General features: G+C 43.8%; 1 protein-coding gene and 1 long non-coding RNA gene across 4 annotated transcripts in view; both read right to left on the bottom strand.

The window, feature by feature from the left end:
• ACIN1 (apoptotic chromatin condensation inducer 1) overlaps positions 1–22,302 on the bottom strand; it is a 33,383-nt gene that overhangs the window by 7,468 nt on the left and 3,613 nt on the right. For 2 of the 3 annotated variants that reach the window (XM_060096466.1, XM_060096467.1), the window contains exons 3-9: positions 21,793–21,904; positions 21,251–21,370; positions 13,631–13,719; positions 11,236–12,495; positions 10,518–10,733; positions 9,681–9,796; positions 2,097–2,238 (exon numbers count right to left, since the gene is read on the bottom strand). In XM_060096466.1, coding sequence (XP_059952449.1) covers positions 2,097–2,238; positions 9,681–9,796; positions 10,518–10,733; positions 11,236–12,495; positions 13,631–13,719; positions 21,251–21,370; positions 21,793–21,904 — 2,055 coding nt within the window. The remainder of the gene's footprint in view (positions 1–2,096; positions 2,239–9,680; positions 9,797–10,517; positions 10,734–11,235; positions 12,496–13,630; positions 13,720–21,250; positions 21,371–21,792; positions 21,905–22,302) is intronic. The other variant, XM_060096468.1, reaches the window with a different exon arrangement.
• LOC132488372 (uncharacterized) lies at positions 2,245–5,297 on the bottom strand. The gene is made up of 3 exons (XR_009531739.1): positions 4,013–5,297; positions 3,707–3,768; positions 2,245–3,013 (listed from the first exon to the last, which is right to left on the bottom strand). It is a non-coding gene; the product is annotated as an uncharacterized LOC132488372 (long non-coding RNA).

Raw genomic sequence — 22,302 nt, 5'->3', positions numbered from 1 at the left:
ATCAGAATGAGCCCTCCCTGCTAGGCGCTGTGCAATTGGTGGGGGGTTGGGTTGGCAAAAAAGGTGGGCGCACGGCGTGGTGGTCAGCACGGCACTGCCAGAGTCCTCCCAGGGGCGCAGGGGGGGCGGGAGGGAAACGTGTGGGGGGACGCTGCCCAGTTTCCATGATGTCAGACAGTTCACTCGTGGTGGCCAGGCTCAGCGAGGGGTACAGGGGAAAAGGGGGCAGAGACATCAGTCCCAGCCCTGTAGGGGCATCATCTTGCAGTCCCTGATGAGATGGCCTGTAAGTAGCAGAAATGGTCCTGGCCTTTTATCGTGAGAGGCAGGACCCTATGTCCATCAGTGGCAAGCTGCAGCAACACCACCACCCAAGACTTGGAATCCAGGTGATGACTCCAGAGTCCCTTTCTCCTCTGCCTGTAACTGGGGAGGGGGTCCTCTCACCGAGTGGGATCATGGAGCCTCTGTTGAAGGCAGCCTGGGGGTAGTAGGTGGGTAGCCCCAGGACCTGGCACACATTCAGCAGCAAGGTCAGAATACTTTTCTTCTGAGTGGTGTGTGGCATCTCCTCAGGGACTCCAGCTGAGACAGCGGTTCCAGTCAGGTGGGTGGATGAGCCCCTGCCTCCAGGGATGGAGGAGAAGTTGGAGCAACCAACATATGCTGCCCTTCACCATGGACAACAGGGACCAAAGGAAAGTCCATCTGATGAGCAAGTGGTGATACATGGCTGGGCTGTCATCAGCCTTAAATCTCTGGGCTCAGACCCTAGACTTCTCTGCAGGGTTCCTAGTCGTCACAGCTTAAGCCGAGAGCCCCACTCAGTATTTTACAGCATGGCACTGTGATCACAAACATTGACTCTTTAGGAGGTCTTGGTGCCCTAGATGGGGATCCCAACAGTCTGTAGCAAATAAGGCAACCCAGAGTCCTCAAAAGGGCAAGGGCATGTGGGCAGGCGCCCCAGCACTGACACAAGCTCTTCTTGGGGTGTCCCAAAGAGGGAGATGATGCAAGTCCACCCCTTTCCAAATGCTTTTTGCTTTCTCAATACAAGTCTCTCCAGAACAGTGCTCTTCTTGGCCCCCTGATGTAAGCAAGGCAGGGAGGCAAAAGGGGGCCCATCACAGGATCCCATACACATGCCCCCCTCTGGCCAAGACACCTGGATAGCAGACTCGGCTGACTGGGCAGCTCAGGAGCAGCGGGTGGGTCCAGAGGAAGAGGCGGCATCAGCGATTGGCCAGTTGGGCAGGGTTATATTTTACGGGCGGATTACCGTACATGAGGTACTTGGACAAAGTTTTACGGGGAAGAAGGACCTTGTAATAAATAATATTCTGCACATCAAATCACGTTCACCGGCCCCCACCCCCGCAACACACACCAAAGAAAGGCTACACACACAACAGTCCCTCCCACCCTATTACCCTACTCCCAAACCCAGCTAATTCTTGCTCTAATTACTTTAAGAGCCAAGAAGACTTCGCTGGCTCTGATGGGGGGAGCCCCCTGAATTGGGTTCAGGACACAAGATAAGATATATGCCAAAAAAGTAAGTAAAGAGGTCACAAAAATGGGGAAGGGGCCTTTGGGATGACCCCAGGGGCTGGCTTCTAAGTAGCTACATCTCTGCAGTGAGACCACTAGGGGGCAGATGAGGAACAAAAATTCCTCGGCATGGTGGTCAGCTGAGAACCACCATGGCCCACTAGATGGCGCTGATCGCCAACACACTTTTAAAAAGGAGGGAAAGCTAGAGGGGTTACAACAGGGAGAAGCTAGAAAAGGTAGCCGGTAAAGCTGAGCCTGGGTCTTAAAGGGCCATTAACTGACTTTCCCGCTGGTTACAAACTTCCCCACCTGCACTACTTCCCCAACAAGGTAAGGCAAATAAAGGAGCCCTGTTCCCATCACAAGGGGTCTCCCTTGCTAAACCAGCGAATTCTCCCTTGGCCCTATCCTGATCCAAGTCTCTGCCTACTCCCTTCTTTAAGCTATCCCACTGTGTACGAGGGATTACCAGAGTGCTCTATTCTTTCCCCCAGGTCCACTCCTGCCCACCCACCCCAGCAGGTGGCTTGGATATTTACCTCTTTCTTCTCCTCATCCTCAGCACTGCCCTCTGGGCGGTCATCATTGCTGACTTGGTCTGCAATAGGCATGGGGGGCTCTGGAACCTCATTTTCAGGTCTGTTTTCGCTTGTGTCCATGGTCACTTCCTCCTTCTCCTCACTGTCAGTATGGGGAGAGGTTGGGAGGGAAGGGCAGGAAAGAACCAAGGGGAAGAGAGAGCAAGACGTTAGATTTTGGGTCAAGGAAACCCCCATGCCTCATCACTTGGGTGGGATTTCGGAGGGCTGCTTTTTTAGATCAGACTAGAGACCTTGTCCCCCCAGGAAAACCAGGAAACGGTTTTCCTAGGGGAAAGAGCACAGATCACAGCAACCACATTCACTCACTGCCCAGATGGGATAAAGCTGTGATGTGTGGGGTCAGGGCTCCAATGTTCTTAGGTAATTCACCAGAGTACCCCTATATGAAGAGGAGAAACATCCCTCTCTGCAAAGTCCCTCAAAAGTAACTGTGATTTGCCCACAACCCCATGGCCTCCCTAGACCTGGGCCCAGACACCTTTATTTAACCAAACTGCGTGAGAAACTAAGGGAAGCCTGATTCCTTAAAAAGAGGAGAAAGAACAGCCAGGGCTGTGGCAGATGAGCCCAACCCTGGGTTTAATCAACTGCTTAGTAAGTAAAAGCCTACTGACCCTCAGGGTCTGCAGACACCAGGAATGGAGAAATGGTGGGGGTGAGGGCTGCAGGGAGAGGAAGGCTGGTGAGGGTTCAAGCTTCAACAGGGACCCCCTCTAATCCAAAAGGAAAAACAAGAACTGCCAGACAGAGTATGAAAGCTCAGAGAAGCACCAGGCCACTTTTACCTGCTCAGAGGTGTAGGAATTGTTCTTACATTCAGCCTTCGCCCAGTTTCTCCCACTCCCTTATTCCAACTTCCAAGAGATAAAGAGAGCAGGCCTCCCAGTCAGGACACACCCTCCCCTACACCACGCATCCCACCGACAAACGCTGAACCCACTCCCCCACCCCTCTGAATCACACAAGTCAGCTCCCATTGCAGACAACGAATCCCAGAGGTTCACTTCAGATAAACTATCTTCCCATCTTCTTTTTTCTGTCTTCATCCTGAAGTTCTATCTCATCCCCACTACCACCCAAACACTGAGGGGTAAAAAAATCAAATCAAGATGATCAGGGGCCTAAGTCTCAAGAGAGGGGAAAGCAAGCCTCCCCAGGCTGATCATCACCAGAAAATTCGGCATTCTCGACAGGCTGCCTGACACCCAGAGGTCAGAACAGCCTCCCCAGAGCAGGCAGGGAGGGATGCATGGGAAGCGGGGGGAGGAGAAAATCGGAAATGTGCCCCCAGTTAATAGGCTCCCACAGAAACAAGAGATTCAAATGCCTAAATCTAAAGAAAAGTCTTATCCAAAAAATACCTATTTCCCACACAGAGGGCAAGTGGGGCCAATTAGAAACCGGGCAGGAAGGACAAAGGGGGAAAGCAAAATGACTGAAGACAAATCAAAACGAAAAGACGGAATGAAAGCCACGGGGAAGAGACGGGAGATGAGGGGAGCTAGAGCGGTGGGGAAAAGGGATACATGGAAATGTGAAGCTCTCACCCTTCTTTGCTTTCTGATAACATGATTTTTTTTCTCCCCCTGGAAGTGCTGTTTATCCCTTTCTGGAATGGAAGAAATAACAAAAACCAAACAAAAAAATCCTAAAAAATTAAAAAAAAAAAACCAAAACACCCTCCTTGTCCCGAGATCCCACCACCTCCTCCCCAACCACCCGATCCAGAGAGAGAAAATCGAGATGCAGCAACTGGGGATCCAAAAAATGGTAAATGGAAGGGGAGGTGGTGGTGGTGGTGAGGGGAGGCTAAAATAGATCTGGCTTTTAAGAGATAAGCGTTAAGTCCTCACGGCAAACCCCGAATTCAGCTGGATTGGTCTCTCTGGAGAAGGAGGAGGAAGAGGGCCAGGCTGCTGGTAGTGGCTGGCTCTATTGTATTGGCGGAGCGGCGGCGATCAGCCGGAGACATGCAGGGGAGCCATCTTGCCACTTACCCAGCAGCCCGTGTGTGCGGATGGGGGAGGGCCCTGCTGCAGCAGGGGAGGGGAAAGAAGAGAGGGAGGGCGCTGAGTGAGCAAGGCTCTTATCCTCTGGCAGGCCACAAGGAGCTCACTGCTGGCTCAAAAGGCCTGGCCTTTTTCCTTCTTTTCTCAGGTTACAACAGCTACCGAGGCCTAACCCCACAGGGAGAGGGTGCTCTCTCCTCCTCTTCCACGGGGGCGGGGGAGGGGGCTGGGTGGAGAGGACATACAAAGTTACAGCTGCTTGCTTGGAAGATTCCAGAGAATAGAAGGAAAGGAAACAGCAGAGCTGGGAGTGAAAAATGATAAGAAGGACGATAACAAAGCCAAAGTTGCAAAGAGACAGAGGGGAGGGTCACGAGCACTTTTTAAGTGCCCACCTTCCTCTATCTGAGAAGCCAGGCATAGAACACTGAAACCAGATCAGCTGGTTCAAGGTGGGGAGGTGGGATGAGATTTGGCACTATCCAATCACTGTATGGTAACTGGCTGCTCACCTCGAGCAATGACCACGTATTACTGCCCCAACCCGTCCTTTCTTCAGGGAGATGGAAGGAGTGGATAAGGAGAAAGTTCCTTTTTGAATTACCAGTAGAGGAGGGGAGAGGTGTCTCTGAAGAGAAGACAGACAACTTTGTTTCACAGAGTCTTTAATAAGGTCACCCTGCCCCAGGGTCTGCAGGAGCCAGAAAGGAAAAGGATAAACAGGGCAAGGGGACCTTGGGTAGCTGAAGCATGAAGGCCACTTACTTCTTGGAGCAAGGGCTCCAAAATGAGGGCTCTGAAGTGGATAAGAAACTGAAATGAGAGGACTGTTACTGAGGACAGGGGTGGTGGTGGTGAGGTGTGTGCCGATCTGCTGGGCAGAAAGTGGGAACTAAATGGAAACTACTAATCAGGGGCATCTTCAGACTAACGTAAAATGGGAAGCTGCCTCTACCCATTCAAAAAAGCACTCAGTAGATGCTCAAAATGTCCATTTGTTGACTGCAAAGGTGCTCCTTTTGTATCCCAGTGGCAGTAAAGGTATAACACTAAGAAGCTTCTGTGTACTTAACCAAAAACTTAGTATTATCTCACTTGTAATACCAGAGCGTTTAGTCAAAACTGAAATTTCCTCCCTGCTGCTTAAAATCTTAAACTTACACGTCAATTGCATGCTAAAGCAGTCACGTTTATACATCACACTACAGTTCCTTTTCACTGAGTGGTCCCTGGCTGCTCAGTAAGGTTGAGAGCTCTGGAGTCAAACTGGCTAGGTCTCAATCCAGGCCTTGGTCCCAGCCCGCACACAAGTAGCATAATATTGGGCAAGTTCCTGATCCCCTCTGTGTATCACTTTCTTAATCTGTAAAGTAGGGGTAATAACAATACCTATCTCATCGAACAGTGTGGTAAGGATTTGCTCTTAGGAGTCTGGCTTGGAAGACACCCCAAGTCAAGGTAAGGATATGCATAAAACACATGTACGTTTCATAGGCCATTATCTCATTTGATGACACCTATGGAGCTTTTTTTTTTTTTTTTTTGAGCATCCTCAAAGAGTAGACTGCTCTTTCTCTGATGTAAAGGCACTAATTGGTTTGACAGGTTCTCAGCAATGCCCTCATCACTGTCTAGTACCTGCTGGTTTACTTCCCCCTCACCTCTACCCTGCAGAGTTCCTCAAGGTCAGAGACTGCATCCCTTGACCCCTAGCCTGGGGCCTAACACAAAGAAACGCTCAGTAAATATTTCCCAATTAGGTTGTCATTGGGGGTACCAAGTGGATATTTTAGTAAATCCTTACTGAATTAAAGGTTTTCTTCTTAAGAAGTATTTTTGGATAGAATTCCCACAGACACTGTTATCCTACAGAGAAATGTTACCTTCAAACATCCTCAAATACATGTTCCCTGTCCATCAACTGTCCTAAAATACTTTCAGCTGCCAATATGCCTCTCCAAAAGTGGCATCCCTGGAGGAAGAATCTTCTTTCCATTGGAAATTTTATCTCGTTTTTTTCAAGAATAAGAATTTTATGACATTATTCTTGGCCTTCTTAAGACACAATGAGTTTGTGCTGTCTATTTCCCCATGATCAAACCTGTGGGGCCTAAGAATTCCCAAAACTTAATTTTCATAAGAAAAAGAGGAAACCTCGAAATTATCCCAAAAGGGGACTCAATCTACTTGCAGGACTAGTCCCAAAGCCTTCTTAGTTATGCGTCAGAGCCCCACACAGCTTTTCTTTGTAGTCCCTTTTATGCAAAAGGCATCTCCTTTCCCACTATTTAAATTCTTGCACAAATATTTCTGATACCTTTGATAAAATAAGTGAAACTGCATAGGGATGGGGGTGGGTGATATCTACCCAAAATTAAACAGTGCACAAAGCATTTGTAGCCCAGAAGAAAAGGACAGAACTACTTACGGGCTAATAATGTCACATTAGAGTTCACATCTGAATAGGAATGAGATTCAGAAAAACTAATGGAAAGGGAAATTTCTATAGACATATATGTTTGAACTTTAGTTACTACAGAAAATTCAGAAGGAGCTGAGGACCTGATGTGAAATTTAAAAAGAAACAGCGGGATCTGACTACTCTTAGGCAGTGAGATTTAAACACAGAATACCCTCAGGAGCATACTAGTCCCAAGATAACCCAGGTCGGTATGGTTTTAGAGGGTGTGTCCTTAGATACCAACTTCTCAGTGAGCAAACTCTATTGATAACAATAAATTTTACTTTTTAAAAATTATGCATCATTTGGCATACTGGCACTGTAGGTCCCCTGAGGAGTTATCAATTACACTGTCATACTGGCTTAAAGGACCATTTCCTTCCTCCTACTCAGGCGAAAAAACAAATAAGCATGGTGCCAAGAGCCCAACGCTGCTATTGCCTGCAAGGTTTGTGTACACAGGAAGGTTGTATTTAGAAAAATTGGGGTTTGATTTAACTATTACTGGATGATACAGTTGCCCACACAAAGTTTTTCCTTTCCCTTTCTTTTTTCTTTTTCCTCTATTTTTTTTTTTAATGTAAAAAGAGAGTACCATTATTTTCTGCTGTATGAGGAAATTTTTGGTGTATCTATAAGCAGGCAGAGGACTAGATTCTGCAACAGGGCTCAAGTGAAACAGAACTGAGGGCTCACAAATTCCTGCCCCAAGAAATGAAAAAGATACCTTACCTCATAAACCTAGAATTCCTCAGGGCACAATCAGAATCACAATGGATTTAACCAAGCAGAGCAAAAAAAATTTAGGCAATCTCTTCCAAGTGGTGAGAGGTCCTTGAAGTAAAGTCTAATTTTTTTTTTAACACTTTACTGAATCAACAGGCCCCAGCTCTGTTTTTTAAAAGTCATGTGACTTCTTGTTGAGATAGAGAGGAAAACCAAGATTAAGCCACAAATGGTCTTTTCCATTTAGCACTCCCTGTTGATCCCACTTTAAAAATTGGCCAGGGCTCCAGAGATCACCAGGCTGAACACTAGCACTCTAGAGGGGTGAAAGACCAGGAGGAGTGTTGTGAATCAGTTTAGTACGGCCTCCAGAAATGTAGGCAAACTTCTCAAAGATTCATTTACCAAATCCAGTGCCAGAAGAGCCTATGCGTTTTGGGCATCTCATTTTGTTAGGCTGCTGAACAGACCATGTGGAAGGTAGGCAGAAGGAAAGCAAGTAAGAGGGATGTGTGAGAGCTACTTCTGAGCTCAGACTGCATTTCTAACCTATGGGCTGCTCCACCGAAGCTTGCCTAGGCAACAATGGACAATCTCAATATTTGCCCAAGGTGCCACTTGCTATCACCTTGCCAGAATCAATGTGACTAGATGACCTCAGTCATAAATGAAGATCAAAGCCACGTTTACCTGAGGAGAAAAATACTGTATATGACTCCAAGGTTCATTTGCCCTGGACTTGCATGCGAAAATCCATTAAATAAGGTGCTTCAAAACAGCACAAAGTGCCACTCTGTTGCCAGGATCTCAGAGACCCACAGGATTTTAGGACAAGCAAGGAGCTTTTCAGAAAATTACTTGCCTCTCAAGGTGCACAGGAGGCACTTACTCAGGCCCAATTAGTAGCAGGTTGTCAACATCTACTTTGAAACTGCCACTACAGAAAAGACATGCTATACTCCCATGGGATGGGGGAGGGAAAGGCAGGCATTATCTCTGATTGATGGATAGGGAAGGCAAGGTGTCACCCCATTTCCTCATCGATGGTGTAGCTGGGGAATCCTGAACACCTTCCAGAATCCGCTGGTTTTTCACTTTAAGGTCCTAGAAGAAAAACCCTTTTCCAAAGGATAATGTACCCATTCCAAAATGGAAAAACAAAAACTTTGTTTAAAGGCAATAGAGTGAACTTTTAGCTTTCAAACCAAAAATGTAATGGCCACAAGATGGCAGCAGAGGCAAGAATATTAGAATAGACAGTAGCAAAGCAAAAGCTATAATAATGAGTATATAATTATTGTTAAAGTCTCAAGAAAATGAGATAATAAACCATGTCACTGCCCACCACCCTCCAAAATCAGAGGCAAAAGATAGTCTGAAGCTCTAAGAAGAATATAAATTATTAGATGTACATAAAGGGAAAAATCATATTGATAGTATCAGTGTTAAAATGCCATTAAAACAATCATGGAACAAAGTTAGGCCAACTGTCTACATAGGGCATTCACTAAAGTAGTACAGGATTCCTGATGTCTAAAAGCTAAGCAATCTTATTTCCACAATGCTTTTCTTTTTCACTTCCCATGAGACTTTGAAGCCAGGAATTTTGGTTCAATGGCTTCTTAATTTGTAATACCTAGCTCAGAAGAATGAATGACATACATGTTCAATTACAAATTTAATTTGATATGACAGTATTTTTCTAGGACTACACATAAGAAATAAAAAATTCACGTTAACTGCATAAATGGTAAAATCAATCCAAGGGTCTTAGAAGGAATAAACTTCTGACTTGATATGGACTTCATATTTTGCTGTATTGTACGCTGTGGGAGATAACTAGGATAGACTGTGCTTAATAAAATGATAGCTTATAACCAGAGAAAATAAAAAAACTAAAAAACAGCACTCTCCTGTAAGTTGCTCTGTAGATCCTCAACATCCTTTATTAACCTGTGTTCCCAGGCTCACATGTAGCTGGTAAATGTGAGTTAAAGACTGAGTTAAAATGCCTGAGTCAATTCCCTTACACTGTCTTGAGTTTACAAAAAGAAGCCTCTGCTGCCTCCTTCTTAAAGGAATTGACTGTTTTGGTCAGATAACTCCAGATATGGGGTTCCTTTTGCTCTCACCACCACTTTTCAGACTAACTTAAGAGTTCTGGTGGCAACTCTCAACATAGTAACTGAAGTCTAGCCTTAGTCCAGACAAAGCTCTGCCTTCACATTTTATAATGAAACTAGGACTTAGCCAAAGAACCCTAGGGAGCCAAGAACTAGCCCACAAACTGCGAGTGTTATACCCCAGTTGAGAGAGATCACTTACACAGTGTGATGAATCCTTTCTGATTCTGGTAGGTGGGAGGCCGGAGTCTCTGAGGTCTGGGGCTGTGTGGCAGCTGGTGGCTCTGCCTCTTCAGCTTCACACTTCTTTGGGCTCCCCTGTCAGGACAAACACAGCAGAACAAACATAGCAACGTACTTAAATTAAATCTGCTTGGTTCCTTTTCTTTAACGTGGAGCTGGTAAAAGGCAGAGCACAACATACACAGTACCAGCTCCACACATAACCCTATTTATCTTCATTATTTCATTTTAGAAAGTGGAATGGAATACTGCTTACAGAATTTCTATGCCAAAAATCATTTTATTAGAATTCTTCTTTGAGAGAACTGAGAAAAGGCTTCCTTTTGGGCAGAAAAAAGGGACATGTTCTGAGGAAGAACTGACCTTGAGAGCCCTGAAGATGAGAACCCTGCTGCTCAGCTTCATGGAGAACTTTCATGAACCAGGGATTTGGAAATATAAGTAGACTCTAGGGGCTTCCCTGGTGGCGCAGTGGTTGAGAGTCCGCCTGCCGATGCAGGGGACACAGGTTTGTGCCCCAGTCCGGGAAGATCCCACATGCCGCGGAGCGGCTGGGCCCGTGAGCCATGGCCGCCGAGCCTGCGCGTCCGGAGCCTGTGCTCCGCAACGGGAGAGGCCACAACAGTGAGCGTACCGCAAAAAAAAAAAAAAAACGTAGACTCTAACAGGTTTCCCCAACCTTCTCCATTCTATTGAACCTTATCCAGACTGCACTTTCAGTTTTATAGCTAAGACAAAAGGGAAAATCATGCCTAATCCTCCGTCTCCCTCTTAGGGAAGGGGCATAATACCCTACCCGCTCAGGCTGTAACCTCTGGGTCACATGCTTTTCAGCTGGCTCAGGTTGGCTCATACGCCTCACTCGGACAGAGGTTGAGGTGGAAGTCCTCTCCTTCGGCTCAAGGACCTGCAGCTGTGGCAATGGTGGAGTTGCAACCCCCTGACCAGAAGAGGGATCTTTGGTTTCAGTGTAGCTGGTGCTGCTGTCCCTGGAGACTCCAGGGCTCAGAGACTAAAGAAATGAAACACATTAGGCAAATTATTTTATATGCCATATATTCAGTAGATGACTGAGTTTTCCAACTTAATACTTTGGATCTTTTTATTCAAAGATTTTATTTAAATCTTTCCCTAGGTTTATTCCTGTTTGACTTAGTGACCTCCCTGACTTCCTAGATTACTCAACAAATTGTTTATTAACTCCCAACTAGGTGCTGGGTACTGGGATACACACATAAAAAGGCATGTCCATACCCTCAAGAAGTTTATAGTCTAGCAGAGGAAATGGGTATGGATTCAGCTTTCTTTGCAATCAAAGGGAATCAAATTGAAAAAGGACCCAACTTAGGAATCAATGAGTTGAAAGTGAGACTCCGAAGTGAGAAGAAAGTAATCACTGAACTGGGGACTTAAAGGAAGCTTTTCTGCTGGAAATCATGATAGGTTCTCCAGGGGTTGAAAAACACTGCAGTACAGACAGAACATTAATGCACCCAGGATTCTCCCACACTTACTTTTCTGCTGTTGCTTGATGCTGAACGGGAACGGGAACGTGAACGGGAACGGGACCTGGATTCTGATGTTGACCTGGAGCCCATCTTGGGTCTACCACGAGGGTTGGAATGAGTACCTGCCTGAGATACATCTCTCTGCTTGGATCTTGGAGGTGAATGAGACGGAGAGCCTGAGCTGTCAGGAGACCGAGATCTTGATCTAGAACTGGAGGATGAAGATGAGGAGGATCGGCTAGAGGATGAGTCAGCTGACCGTTTCAATCTGTGGCTTGGGACAAGGGTATGAGAAGCCCTCCTGCCTTCCTTCTGTTCCAAAGATTCCTCCGTGATCCCTTTGGCCAGTGTGAATTCCTCGATTTTTAGAGGAAGTGGTTGAGCTGATTTTTCTGATTCAGTTTCAAGACCCTTCTGGGTTGAGGATTCAGCTTGTGTGCTTTTCTGAACTAGAGGCAGGACACTCTCCTCTGGCACTTTCTCTACTGGAGATTCTACTTTGGTGTCTGCAGGGCTTGATAAAGGAGACAGACCTCCCACCAACTGCACAGTATGCTGAGACAATAAGAGCTCCCTGGCCTCAGCATCTGTATTAGGAGGAGACAACTGAATGAGGACAGGAGGAGCTGGGCCTTCCATGGGTTCTATTTCTTCTTCACTCTGGAGTTGTGTATTAGGTGGTGGAGAAGATGCTTCCTTGGTAAGTAAAGGTGGGGGAGTCTCCTCCTCACTGGCAGTTTGCTCTGGTTGTAGCACAACAGGGGCCTTCTCCAGATCTTCAGTCAATCGAGGAGGGGAAGGGGACTTGGATTTTTCCTCCAAGCTTTTTGAAGGTTTTATTTCTCTTTCTTCTTCCTCAAGGGGAGAAGCTGTTTTCATCTCTTTCTCCTGCTGATGTCTGGCCAGATGACTTCTTCTGGCCTCTTCCTGGGACCTTGTAACTCTCCCTCCTCTCTCTATCCCCTCCTGTTCCTGGGATCTTATAGTTTGCGGTCTCTCATCCATTACCTCCTCCACTTTTACACTGGGCATCTCTTCCCCCTCTTCTTCCTTAAACTGTTTCAGGACTGGTGCATCCCTAGATTTTTGTCCCTCATCATCATCTTCCTCGTCTTCCTCGTCTTCTTCCTCTTCCTCGTCCTCTTCTTCTTCCTCCTCAGTTTTCAAATTTCGATCTGCTCTGAGCCTCAGATTTCTGGAAGGTGTTTCTTGATCCTCTTCCTCCTCAGCAGCCTGGCTGCACTCAGAGAGTTTAGCTGCTCTTGCCTGAAAGAAAAAATATTTAATTGTTCCAAGTATATTTGCTCACTATCAACAGAGAAAAAGTATCTCACAAGACATACACATGACAAGGAAACTCAATGATATATGCTTTCAGCAACACAGAAAACAAATGTGACAAGAGACACGCGTGACTAGTATGGCCTCTTACAGGAATTAAAACAGTGACCAAAAGGAATAATGAAACTGCTAGTATTTCATTTGTTAGCTTCAAGCTTTAAAAATATAGGGCTTCCCTGGTGGCGCAGTGGTTGAGAGTCTGCCTGCCGATGCAGGGGACATGGGTTCGTGCCCCGGTCCGGGAAGATCCCACATGCCGCGGAGCGGCTAGGCCCGTGAGCCATGGCTGCTGAGCCTGCGCGTCTGGAGCCTGTGCTCCGCAACGGGAGAGGCCACAGCGTCTGGAGCCTGTGCTCCGCAACGGGAGAGGCCACAGCAGCGAGAGGCCCACGTACCAGGGGGGGAAAAAAAAAAAAAAAAATATATATATATATATATATAAACTGAACATCTAGAAAGGGGGTGGGCGGTGGGGGGGTGGGGCGGGACTGACCTATTATCAATAAATGTGATTATTTTGATCATCTTTGGGGTATATTTAATTTTTTCCCATTGTTTCTTTTCCACAGTTGTAATTACACTATACATATACTTTTGTATACTGTTCACTTAACACTGTATCATACAGCTTTAAGGTTTTAATTGAATAATGAATTATATCTTTTCCAATAATGTGCTGCCTTAGGAATACAGACCAGCCTGCTAACTTTTCAGTTATTTTTTTTATATATTCGTTTAGAAATTTGAAGGCCAGGGACTTCCCTGGCAGTCCAGGGGTTAAGACACCACACTTCCAAATGCAGGGGGTGTGGGTGCAATCCCTGGTCAGGGAACTAAGATCCCACATGCTCACAGCATGGCCAAAAAAAGAAATCCAAAGGCCAGAGCAGATATAAATTAGAAAACAAAAAACAAGAAAAATGATTACGAAGAGAAAGAAGATGACTGTACAGAAAGCTAGAGAGATACCAACTCTGAAATAGTTTGAGGAAAAAGAGGAGGAGATATCCAAGGCATTACCCAAAGAGGTGAAGGATGCTTTCAGAGGTAACTGAATTACCTGTCTGACTCTGGATGATCGTCTTTCTCCTTTCCTTGGTTTCTCATCATCAGATTCACCTTTCTCTTCAGAAATAGAGGCGCTTTTTCCTATCAAATGAAAGAAAACCAAGTCAGACTCGTAACATGAACATTCATTCGAGACTGCTTTCTAAAATTCAATCGATCAAAGCATATGAGCGGCTCAATACATATCTGTATTAATCTCTCTGACTTCTATGTGGAAGAAAAGACTATATAAAGCCCTAAGGGTCAGGATCATGTTGATAATTCCTGCTATGCACATCTGGAATGTTTTTAATATCGCAAAGCCAATTCACGTATTATAAATAATTCAAATAAATGTAAAATAACTACCAGGGGCTTCAAATTGTCTAGCACAAAGTACATTTATTTCTGTAAATTGTTTTGTCAGTGAATCAAAGCCCAAGACGTCACTGTGTTCAGTGTCCATTTTTTTGGACTGCCTATTGCCACCACTAGTTTTGACCAAAACATCATGATTAATATACCAGGTTGTAAAACAATAATCTCATGATATAAGTACTTAAGAGAAAAGATTTTCAGGGCTCAGGGCTTCAGAAATGGGCCCTCTCAATTATGTTTTTTTTTTTTTTTTACGTGGGCCTCTCACTGCTGTGGCCTACTCCTGTTGTGGAGCACAGGCTCCAGACGTGCAGGCTCAGCTGCCATGGCTCATGGGCCCAGCCGCTCCGCGGCATGTGGGATCCTCCTGGTCCGGGGCACGAACCCGTGTCCCCTGCATCGGCAGGCGGACTCTCAACCACTGCGCCACCAGGGAAGCCCAATTATGTTTTACATATGGAGCTCAAGGTGAGATTATTTTAAAGAAAAATAAGCTCTACTATTAAAAGAAAGCTTGTGGATTTCCCTGGCAGTTCAGTGGTTAAGACTCCATGCTTACACTGCAGGGGGCACAGGTTGGTCATTCCAAATAACAACTCCATGTAAAACTGGAAAAAATTTTCTCTTACATTCCATGAAGGAAGGTAACTGTGGGTAAATCACTTAAATAATTTGGGTCTCAGTGTCTTGACTGAGATAATGGAGGGGATGGACTGGAAGACCTCTACGTTTCCTACCAGTATTAAAATGTTACACAGAGTAGCAATGCAAATATTGATGTGAACCAGTTTAGAAAACAGCCTAAAGATAATTATATTTCAGATACGTACAATACAGTACAAAAGGTTTAAATGATCCACAAAAACCTGTGCTACCCTAACAGTATTTAAACTAGTGCAAATAAAGCAGATGGTGTGAGCTCTAATCCAAGGTCTTCTCTCTTATTTCTTTATTCCAGCAATCTAAACTAAACTAGTCTCTGCTTCTGTAACTAAAAGAAAAGAAACTTACAAAATGAACTAGAAGACTGCACATATTTCATAAAACTTTATTCCATGATCACTTGATTAAAAGGGTCTTTGAATATATACCATTTCATATCTGGGTTAGAGAATAAAGATTTGCATTACAGGTGTATGTACAGGAACTAGGGTTAGGATATTCAGTGACAGGTCAGATTCTTCAGCAAAGATTTAAAAAGTAATCTGTAAGATATTAATAAATAATGTGGTACCTATAATAATCAATAATTTCATAATTAAATGACCTGGAATAGGTTAAATTACAAAATGAGGAAAACCAAAAGAAAACCTTTTCCATGAATTTCAGGAAAATCTCCTTGGCATGTATCAAAATAAGGGAAAGAAGCTGACTTATTGTAGTTTAACAAAAAAGAAAAAAAAAGGCAGAGGGTGGAGGGAGAGATGAACAGGCAGAGCAAAGAGGAGTTTTAGGGCAGTGAAAATGCCCTGGTATGATATTCTAATGATAGATACATGTCATTATACATTTGTCCAAACCCACAGAATGTACAACATCAAGAATGAACCCTAAGGTAAACTATAGACTTTGGGTGATTATGATGAGTCAGTGTATGTTCACCCATTGTAAAAAATGTATCACTCTGGTGCAGGATGTTGATATTAAGAGAGGCTATGCATATGTGGGGGCAGAGGGCTTATGAGAAATCTCTGTACCTTTACGATTTTGCTGTGAACCTAAAACTGCTCTAAAAAAATAATGTCTTAAAAAAAAAAACACTATCCAGATGCTCAAGAATTTAAAAAAAAAAAAAAAGAAGAGGCTTCCCTGGTGGTGCAGTGGTTAAGAATCCACCTGCCAGGGCTTCCCTGGTGGCGCAGTGATTGAGAGTCCGCCTGCCGATGCAGGGGACACAGGTCCGTGCCCCGGTCCGGGAAGATCCCACATGCCGCGGAGCGGGTGGGCCCGTGAGCCATGGCCGCTGAGCCTGCACGTCCGGAGCCTGTGCTCCGCAATGGGAGAGGCCACAACAGTGAGAGGCCCGCGTACTGCAAAAAAAAAAAAAAAAAAAAAAGAATCCACTTGCCAATGCAGGGGACAAGGGTTTGCGCCCTGGTTGGGGAAGATCCCACATGCCGCGGAGCAACTAAGCCCGTGCACCACAACTACTGAGCCTGTGCTCTAGAGCCTGTGAACCACAACTACTGAGCCCATTTGCCTGGAGCCCGTGCTCCGCAACAAGAGAAGCCACCACAATGAGCACACGCACCACAACAATGAGTAGCCCCCGCTCGCCGCAACTAGAGAAAGCCTGTGCGCCACAACTAGAGAAAGCCTGCGTGCAGCAACAAAGACCCAACGCAGCCAAAAATAAATAAAATAACTTAAAAAAAAAAAAGAAGAAGAAAAACTTAGCCAGGTTGGAGGGAAGGTAAAGATTTGAAAATTGCAGATATCTTAAGCTTATAAATAGGCAAAGACTGGAAAATTATATAGCAAAATATCAACTGTGGTTATTTTCGTTTGTGGGACTTCTGATGATTAAAAAACCTGTTTAAAGGGCCTATATGGGAAAAGAATCTAAAAAATAGTGGATATATATGTATAAGTGATTCACTTTACTGTACACCTGAAACTAACGCAACATTGTAAATCAACTATACGCCAATAAAAATTTTAAAAAATTAGGGAATTCCCTGGCGGTCTATTGGTAAGGACTCGGTGCTTTCACTGCTGGGGCCCGGGTTCGATCCCTGGTAGGGGAACTAAGATACCACAAGCTGCACAGCGCAGCCAAATAAAACAAACAAACGAAAACCTGTTTTTTCCAGTTTTTCCAAAAATTTTCTAATGAATACACACTACTTTTTGTAATAAGAAAACAAACAGTTTTAAAACGATAAAATCCTATACCCTGGAGGGAAAACCTACAGGAGAGATTCTCTGATACGCCTCAAATACTATGAACAGTTAAAATTCACAGGCCTAGCCAACCCAAGTACTTGCTTTTACCACTGCAAGTTCTATGTAAGAAACATTCTCTTTGTTGTTTATTTTCAACTTAAAAGCAAGCCTTACAAGCACATATACCAAAGATGCTTTGCAGTGAATAACAAAGCACGTATATGCTCTGAATAAATAAATGTGATTTTAAGGGGGGAAAAAAGGCATGTACAAAGTTTACCAGAGACAAAAGTGCTAAACAGATCAAATAAGAGTTCTGGAGCTGTGATTTTAAAATTAGGTATGCACAAGCAAACAGCCTTTATCTCCATCAATTATAAACTGTATGCTATTCTATTAGATCATAATGTTATTTTGATACTGTAAAACTGCAATGACAGGATTCTAGATGATCCCTTCTCTGGAAGCACTTGCCTAATAAGGCATCAAAGAGATGTGGGAAAAATGGGAAGGGCTGGTCAGAAAGTTCTGGACATCACTGTTTTGCAAAGAAAATGACAACTGGAGGGGAACCTCAGACATGAAAACAAGAGCCTAGTAAGCAATACAAAATATAAGAAAGAGATGAGGAATTTCTTCCAGCTCCTTGTAAGGAGCTGATGTGATGCAGACAAGGTTCTGGGAAAGGTGCCATCTTCTATTATGTGCACATGGCCACATGAGCGTCTTCAGCCAGATGTTAATAATATGTGCAGAAACTGAGCACCTTTAGCAAAGAGTGGTACAAATACTGGTAACAGGTTAATAAATGTGTTTCAGGAGTTAAAAAGCAAGTCAGGGTGAATGTAAGATTTCTAAGACTCCAAAGCCAGAAGCCTTCAGGAGAGCAAAGGCAGTGTAGAATGTATTAAAGTGAAGAATGGGGCCTTCCCTGGTGGTCCAGTGGTTAAGACTCTGCGCTCCCCCAACGTAGGGGGCACAGGTTCGATCCCTGATCAGAGGATCCCGGATGCTGCACAGCTTGGCAAAAAACAAACAAACAAACAAACAAAAAACCAAACTGAAGAATGTTTAAGGGTCATAGAGGAAGGTAGTTTCTTCATCCTGGAAAACAAATCCCTGGGCAGGATTTGCAGGATCCAGGTTAGGTAGCTACAGATATCAGTGGAAAGCCTGTGGCCAGAGGGTATCCTTGGTTATGAATAAGCAGCAGAAATTAAGAGAATGGAGACCTGGCAATGATGTCAACCCTAAATCTGACTCATGTTAGCTGTATAAGTAACTTACCTAACATTTCTTTATGATCTCAGCATCCAGATTTAACACAAGAACAGGAATGAGGGCTAAATGCTCTGTAAGCTAAAGGCTGGCTAAGATCCCCTGGGGCTATACCTTTGTTAATCAATCTGTATTCTGAATATCCATTTTTTAATGTTTTTGTATTTTTCCTCCTAATTTTCCTAGAGTGGGCTCTTTTTGGAAAAATTAACTGAAGATAATAAGGACTGTTGTATACCCAGTCATGATCTAGGAGGCAACTTCTGACTATGGAGGGTGAATACTGACTCCCAACATCTTAGAAAAATCTGAAGAAAGTGATGGAAAGATAAGAAGTCAAGAAGGAGAGCCAGGCAGGATTTTATAAACCAATCTTTCCTTCCTATTTGGGACTGTGACTACAGCACATTAACGCGAGGTTGCTGGCATATAATAAGCCAAAGATCTTGATTAACTATAATGCTGAAAACCTATTCTTTCATTTAGTCATTCATAAACTGAGCTGATCAACAGAACTACCAGGGGACTTTTAAAAAATGTAAGGTCTCAGGACTTACATTCTTTGAGATTCTTGGGGCAGGGCCCAGGAATTCATATTCTTAAAAAAAATAATATCCAGGGGCTTCCCTGGTGGCGCAGCAGTTAAGAATCCACCTGCCAATGCAGGGGACACGGGTTCGAGCCCTGGTCCGGGAAGATCCCACATGCTGCAGAGCAACTAAGCCCATGAGCCACAACTACTGAGCCTGTGCTCTAGAGCCCGCAAGCCACAACTACTGAAGCCCACACGCCTAGAGCCCGTGCTCCACAAGAGAAGCCACTGCAATGAGAAGCCTGCGCACTGCAACAAAGAGTAGCCCCCGCTCGCTGCAACTAGAGAAAGCCTGCGCGCAGCAACGAGGACCCAACGCAGCCAAAAATAAATAAATAAATTTTAAAAAAATCCTCAGGTGCCACTATTGATTACCAAAATATGTTACTAGGAACCTTACTTTAATCAAAATCTTACTAAATAAGGAACCCCAAACATCCAAAGCTGACCAATAAGCTGGAAGCCTAATAGTTTATGAGCCTATGGCAGACTGACACTGTACACCTGAAAAAAATCTCATTTCTGGGTAAGCTCCAGGCATTACTACCGATCCAACCAAGCACTGCTAGAACTCCAAACTACCACTCCATTTAGGACCTTGACCAAGTTTTATGCCACATCTGTTACGAAATTCACATTCTAGCCAAGATCAGAGGTAGGAAAGTTTATGGATAGAGTGCACCGAAGAGGACACACAGCAATTGTTTGTTGTATTCTACAATTTACTACATTCATTTCTTACTCATTTTTCACCTCTTTCTTTTCACCTGTTTTTTTTCCCCTCCTCCATCAATTACAGCCATAGGCATTGTCCTGCTGAAGACACAAAGCACTTAAGAGACTACTGGCCACCTTCCTCACTCTAAATCTTTGCTTTTGAAACCTTATATCTATTTCAGGACATTCCTCATTTTCACTTCAAGTTACATTTAGAACAGAGAGAGGCTCTCTCTTTTTCAAGAGTTCCTTATCAAATCATATTGCTATCAAGAATTTTCAGTGGTTCCCCCATTACCTTTAAAATTAAATATCACCTTCCTTCCTACCTCTGTGCCTTTGTTCCTTCCTAAAAATACCCTCTTGTCTTCTCTGTGCCAACTCAAATCCTACGTATTTCTAAGGCTCACTCAAATCCTACACCTCCTTCATGAGGCTCTCTCTAATCCTCAGAGAATTTTTACTCTTTGGAATTCCAGTGGTATGTGTGTCCGTACTACTTGTATGTCACTTAAAACATACCATCTTCCATTGTTAGTTTTATGTGCAGTTGTCTTCTCTTTCCCTAACAGATTTTACAATGTGCTGACTCCCCACATACTCTAGCCCAGAGACATGTATACAGCAGGAATTCTATACATAATTTTTTGGCTTATTTTTATTTGAGAAGCAACACTGACAACTAATTTATAAAAGAGTTTTCCCCTTCCACCTGGCTTTACAATCAGGGAAAAAAAGAGTGCTAAGAGCAAAATGGATCAATTGGTGGTTTGCTGTTTTTATTTTGAAGAGAAAAGAGATCTCTAAAAGAAATTATTTCTCTCCCATCATTAAATATCTCCTAAAAATCTGCTTTCCGGAAAGAGTTCTATATTAACCAGAAGAGCTAGCAACTTCTATACATTCTAGAAGTATTAAATATGGAGTGATCACCTTCCCCATGACCACTAACATTAATAATCATTCAAAATACTTGTTAATTCACACACTCGTTTACTTTATCTATCTACTATTCACATGTCTTATATGCATGTTCCCCTAAAGGAATGCTGTTTTGACAGGTAGTTCCCAGAAGACAAAGGCTGCATTTACAGACTTTTGCTTGAGATACTATGCAAAAGTGGGTGCTTAATATTTTTTTAAATATGAAAAAATTAATTTTACCTGAACCAATTCCACACACTGGGTTTGAGCTCCCTGTAATATGCTCAAATAATACTTTGCACTGCCTCTCACAGTACACAGCATAACTCCAGTTAATTATGTAATAATTTGTTTAATGTCCATCTCCTCACTAGACTGTATGTTTCATTATGACAGAGACTTGTCTTTTCCTCTACTATATTCCTGGTGCCTAGCACATGTCTGGCATACAACAGGCAAGTTTTTACTTGTAAAAACTTGTTGAATGAATTAATAAACTGCAGATGTCCATTTGGGGGGATGACTGGATGTGTAACACACAATATATACAATTGGTGAAGAGATGAAAAAGAGTTGTGACTGCTGCTAAATTCAGAGGCAGAGGAAATTAGAGAGGTATACAGATGAGAAGAAAAATCAGACTGCCTCATAAAATACTCTGAGAGGTCAACACAACATAGAGGTGAACGCAGACTTCGAAAAGGACATAATTTCCATGAAAAACAGATGTCAAATAACACTGTCACAGAATTGCCCTGGGACTTTAATGGAGGCTTAGCATGAAAGGAGGTGTAACTACCTCCCCCCACCAACTACGCAGGATTGACAAAACAGCGCAGTGGGGAGGGAGATACGTACTGGGTGAATGTCTGCTGAGCTCCAGCTCTGGTCTCTCCAGGCTGCTCTGAAAGTCAGGAGGCAGCAGGGAAGCCACTCCCTCGGGATGGATCATCTCGTCCTCCGACTCAGCTGAAGCTTCTGCAAAGTACAGATTGGGTCGGGGCAGGGAGGGAGTGAAGGGCTCAGCATGTGGGAATATGTAGAGGAGTGAAGGAGGTCAGGCAAAGTCACGGATACAGAGTATATACTAAAAAGAGCACTGTACATAGAGAAAAACTCCCTTAGATAAGGCTCTAGTTCATCTGAAGGGTAGCTTAATTTACTTATAACTCTTCCTGTTGGCAGGAATCCTCTTCTAGTCAAGACAGTCAAATTAAGTGTCTTCTTCCCTGACAAAAGGTAAATAGTAACTCACTTGGCTCCATAAACTACCAAAGCAAATAACTGGCAGTCTCAGCCTGACTTATATTCCTGAAACTGCCTAGTGAAACAGGCCCATCTACTCAGTGAAAGGAATAAGCAGGAAGAATTCCTTGTAAGAAGTGACAGTCTGGGCTTACCTTCAAGTTCTGCAGCTTCTCGAGCTTCACGTTCCAGACGCTGCCTAAGCAGCTCCTGCTGCTTTTCCAGATACTGCTTTATGAAACTGTTCTGGCTCATTTCCTCGCCAATCTGTGTAGAAGACATGGAAAAAGATAGTCTAGGAAAACAAACCAGGAAAAGGCAAGGTACAAAATTCCATGGAGCAAAGGAATGCCCCTTATATTTGGACCCAAGAAAGATACGGAAAATGTTGGAGGGCGCTTTTCTAAGCTACTCCTAAGTTGAGGACCAAAATATATAGCCCTACGATTCACAAAAGATGGCAAAGAGGAACTGCACACATAATATTTTATTTTAAATATTCAGTTCCCAGCCAAAGAGTGATACACAAATAATTTAAAAAATAAAAATTCCTATAAAATTATGCCTTTTAGTCTAAATTTTTAGATAATCTAAATTATATAAAGATAATCTAAATTTTCCTTTTAATAATATCAAAAACTGAAGGGAAAAAAAGACTAGTTCAG

The sequence above is a fragment of the Mesoplodon densirostris genome, chromosome 4 (assembly GCF_025265405.1).
Source record: "Mesoplodon densirostris isolate mMesDen1 chromosome 4, mMesDen1 primary haplotype, whole genome shotgun sequence".
Taxonomy (NCBI): Eukaryota; Metazoa; Chordata; class Mammalia; order Artiodactyla; family Ziphiidae; genus Mesoplodon; species Mesoplodon densirostris.
The sequence above is the reverse complement of the archived record's forward strand: the minus strand, read 5'-3'. Positions and strand labels throughout refer to the sequence as shown.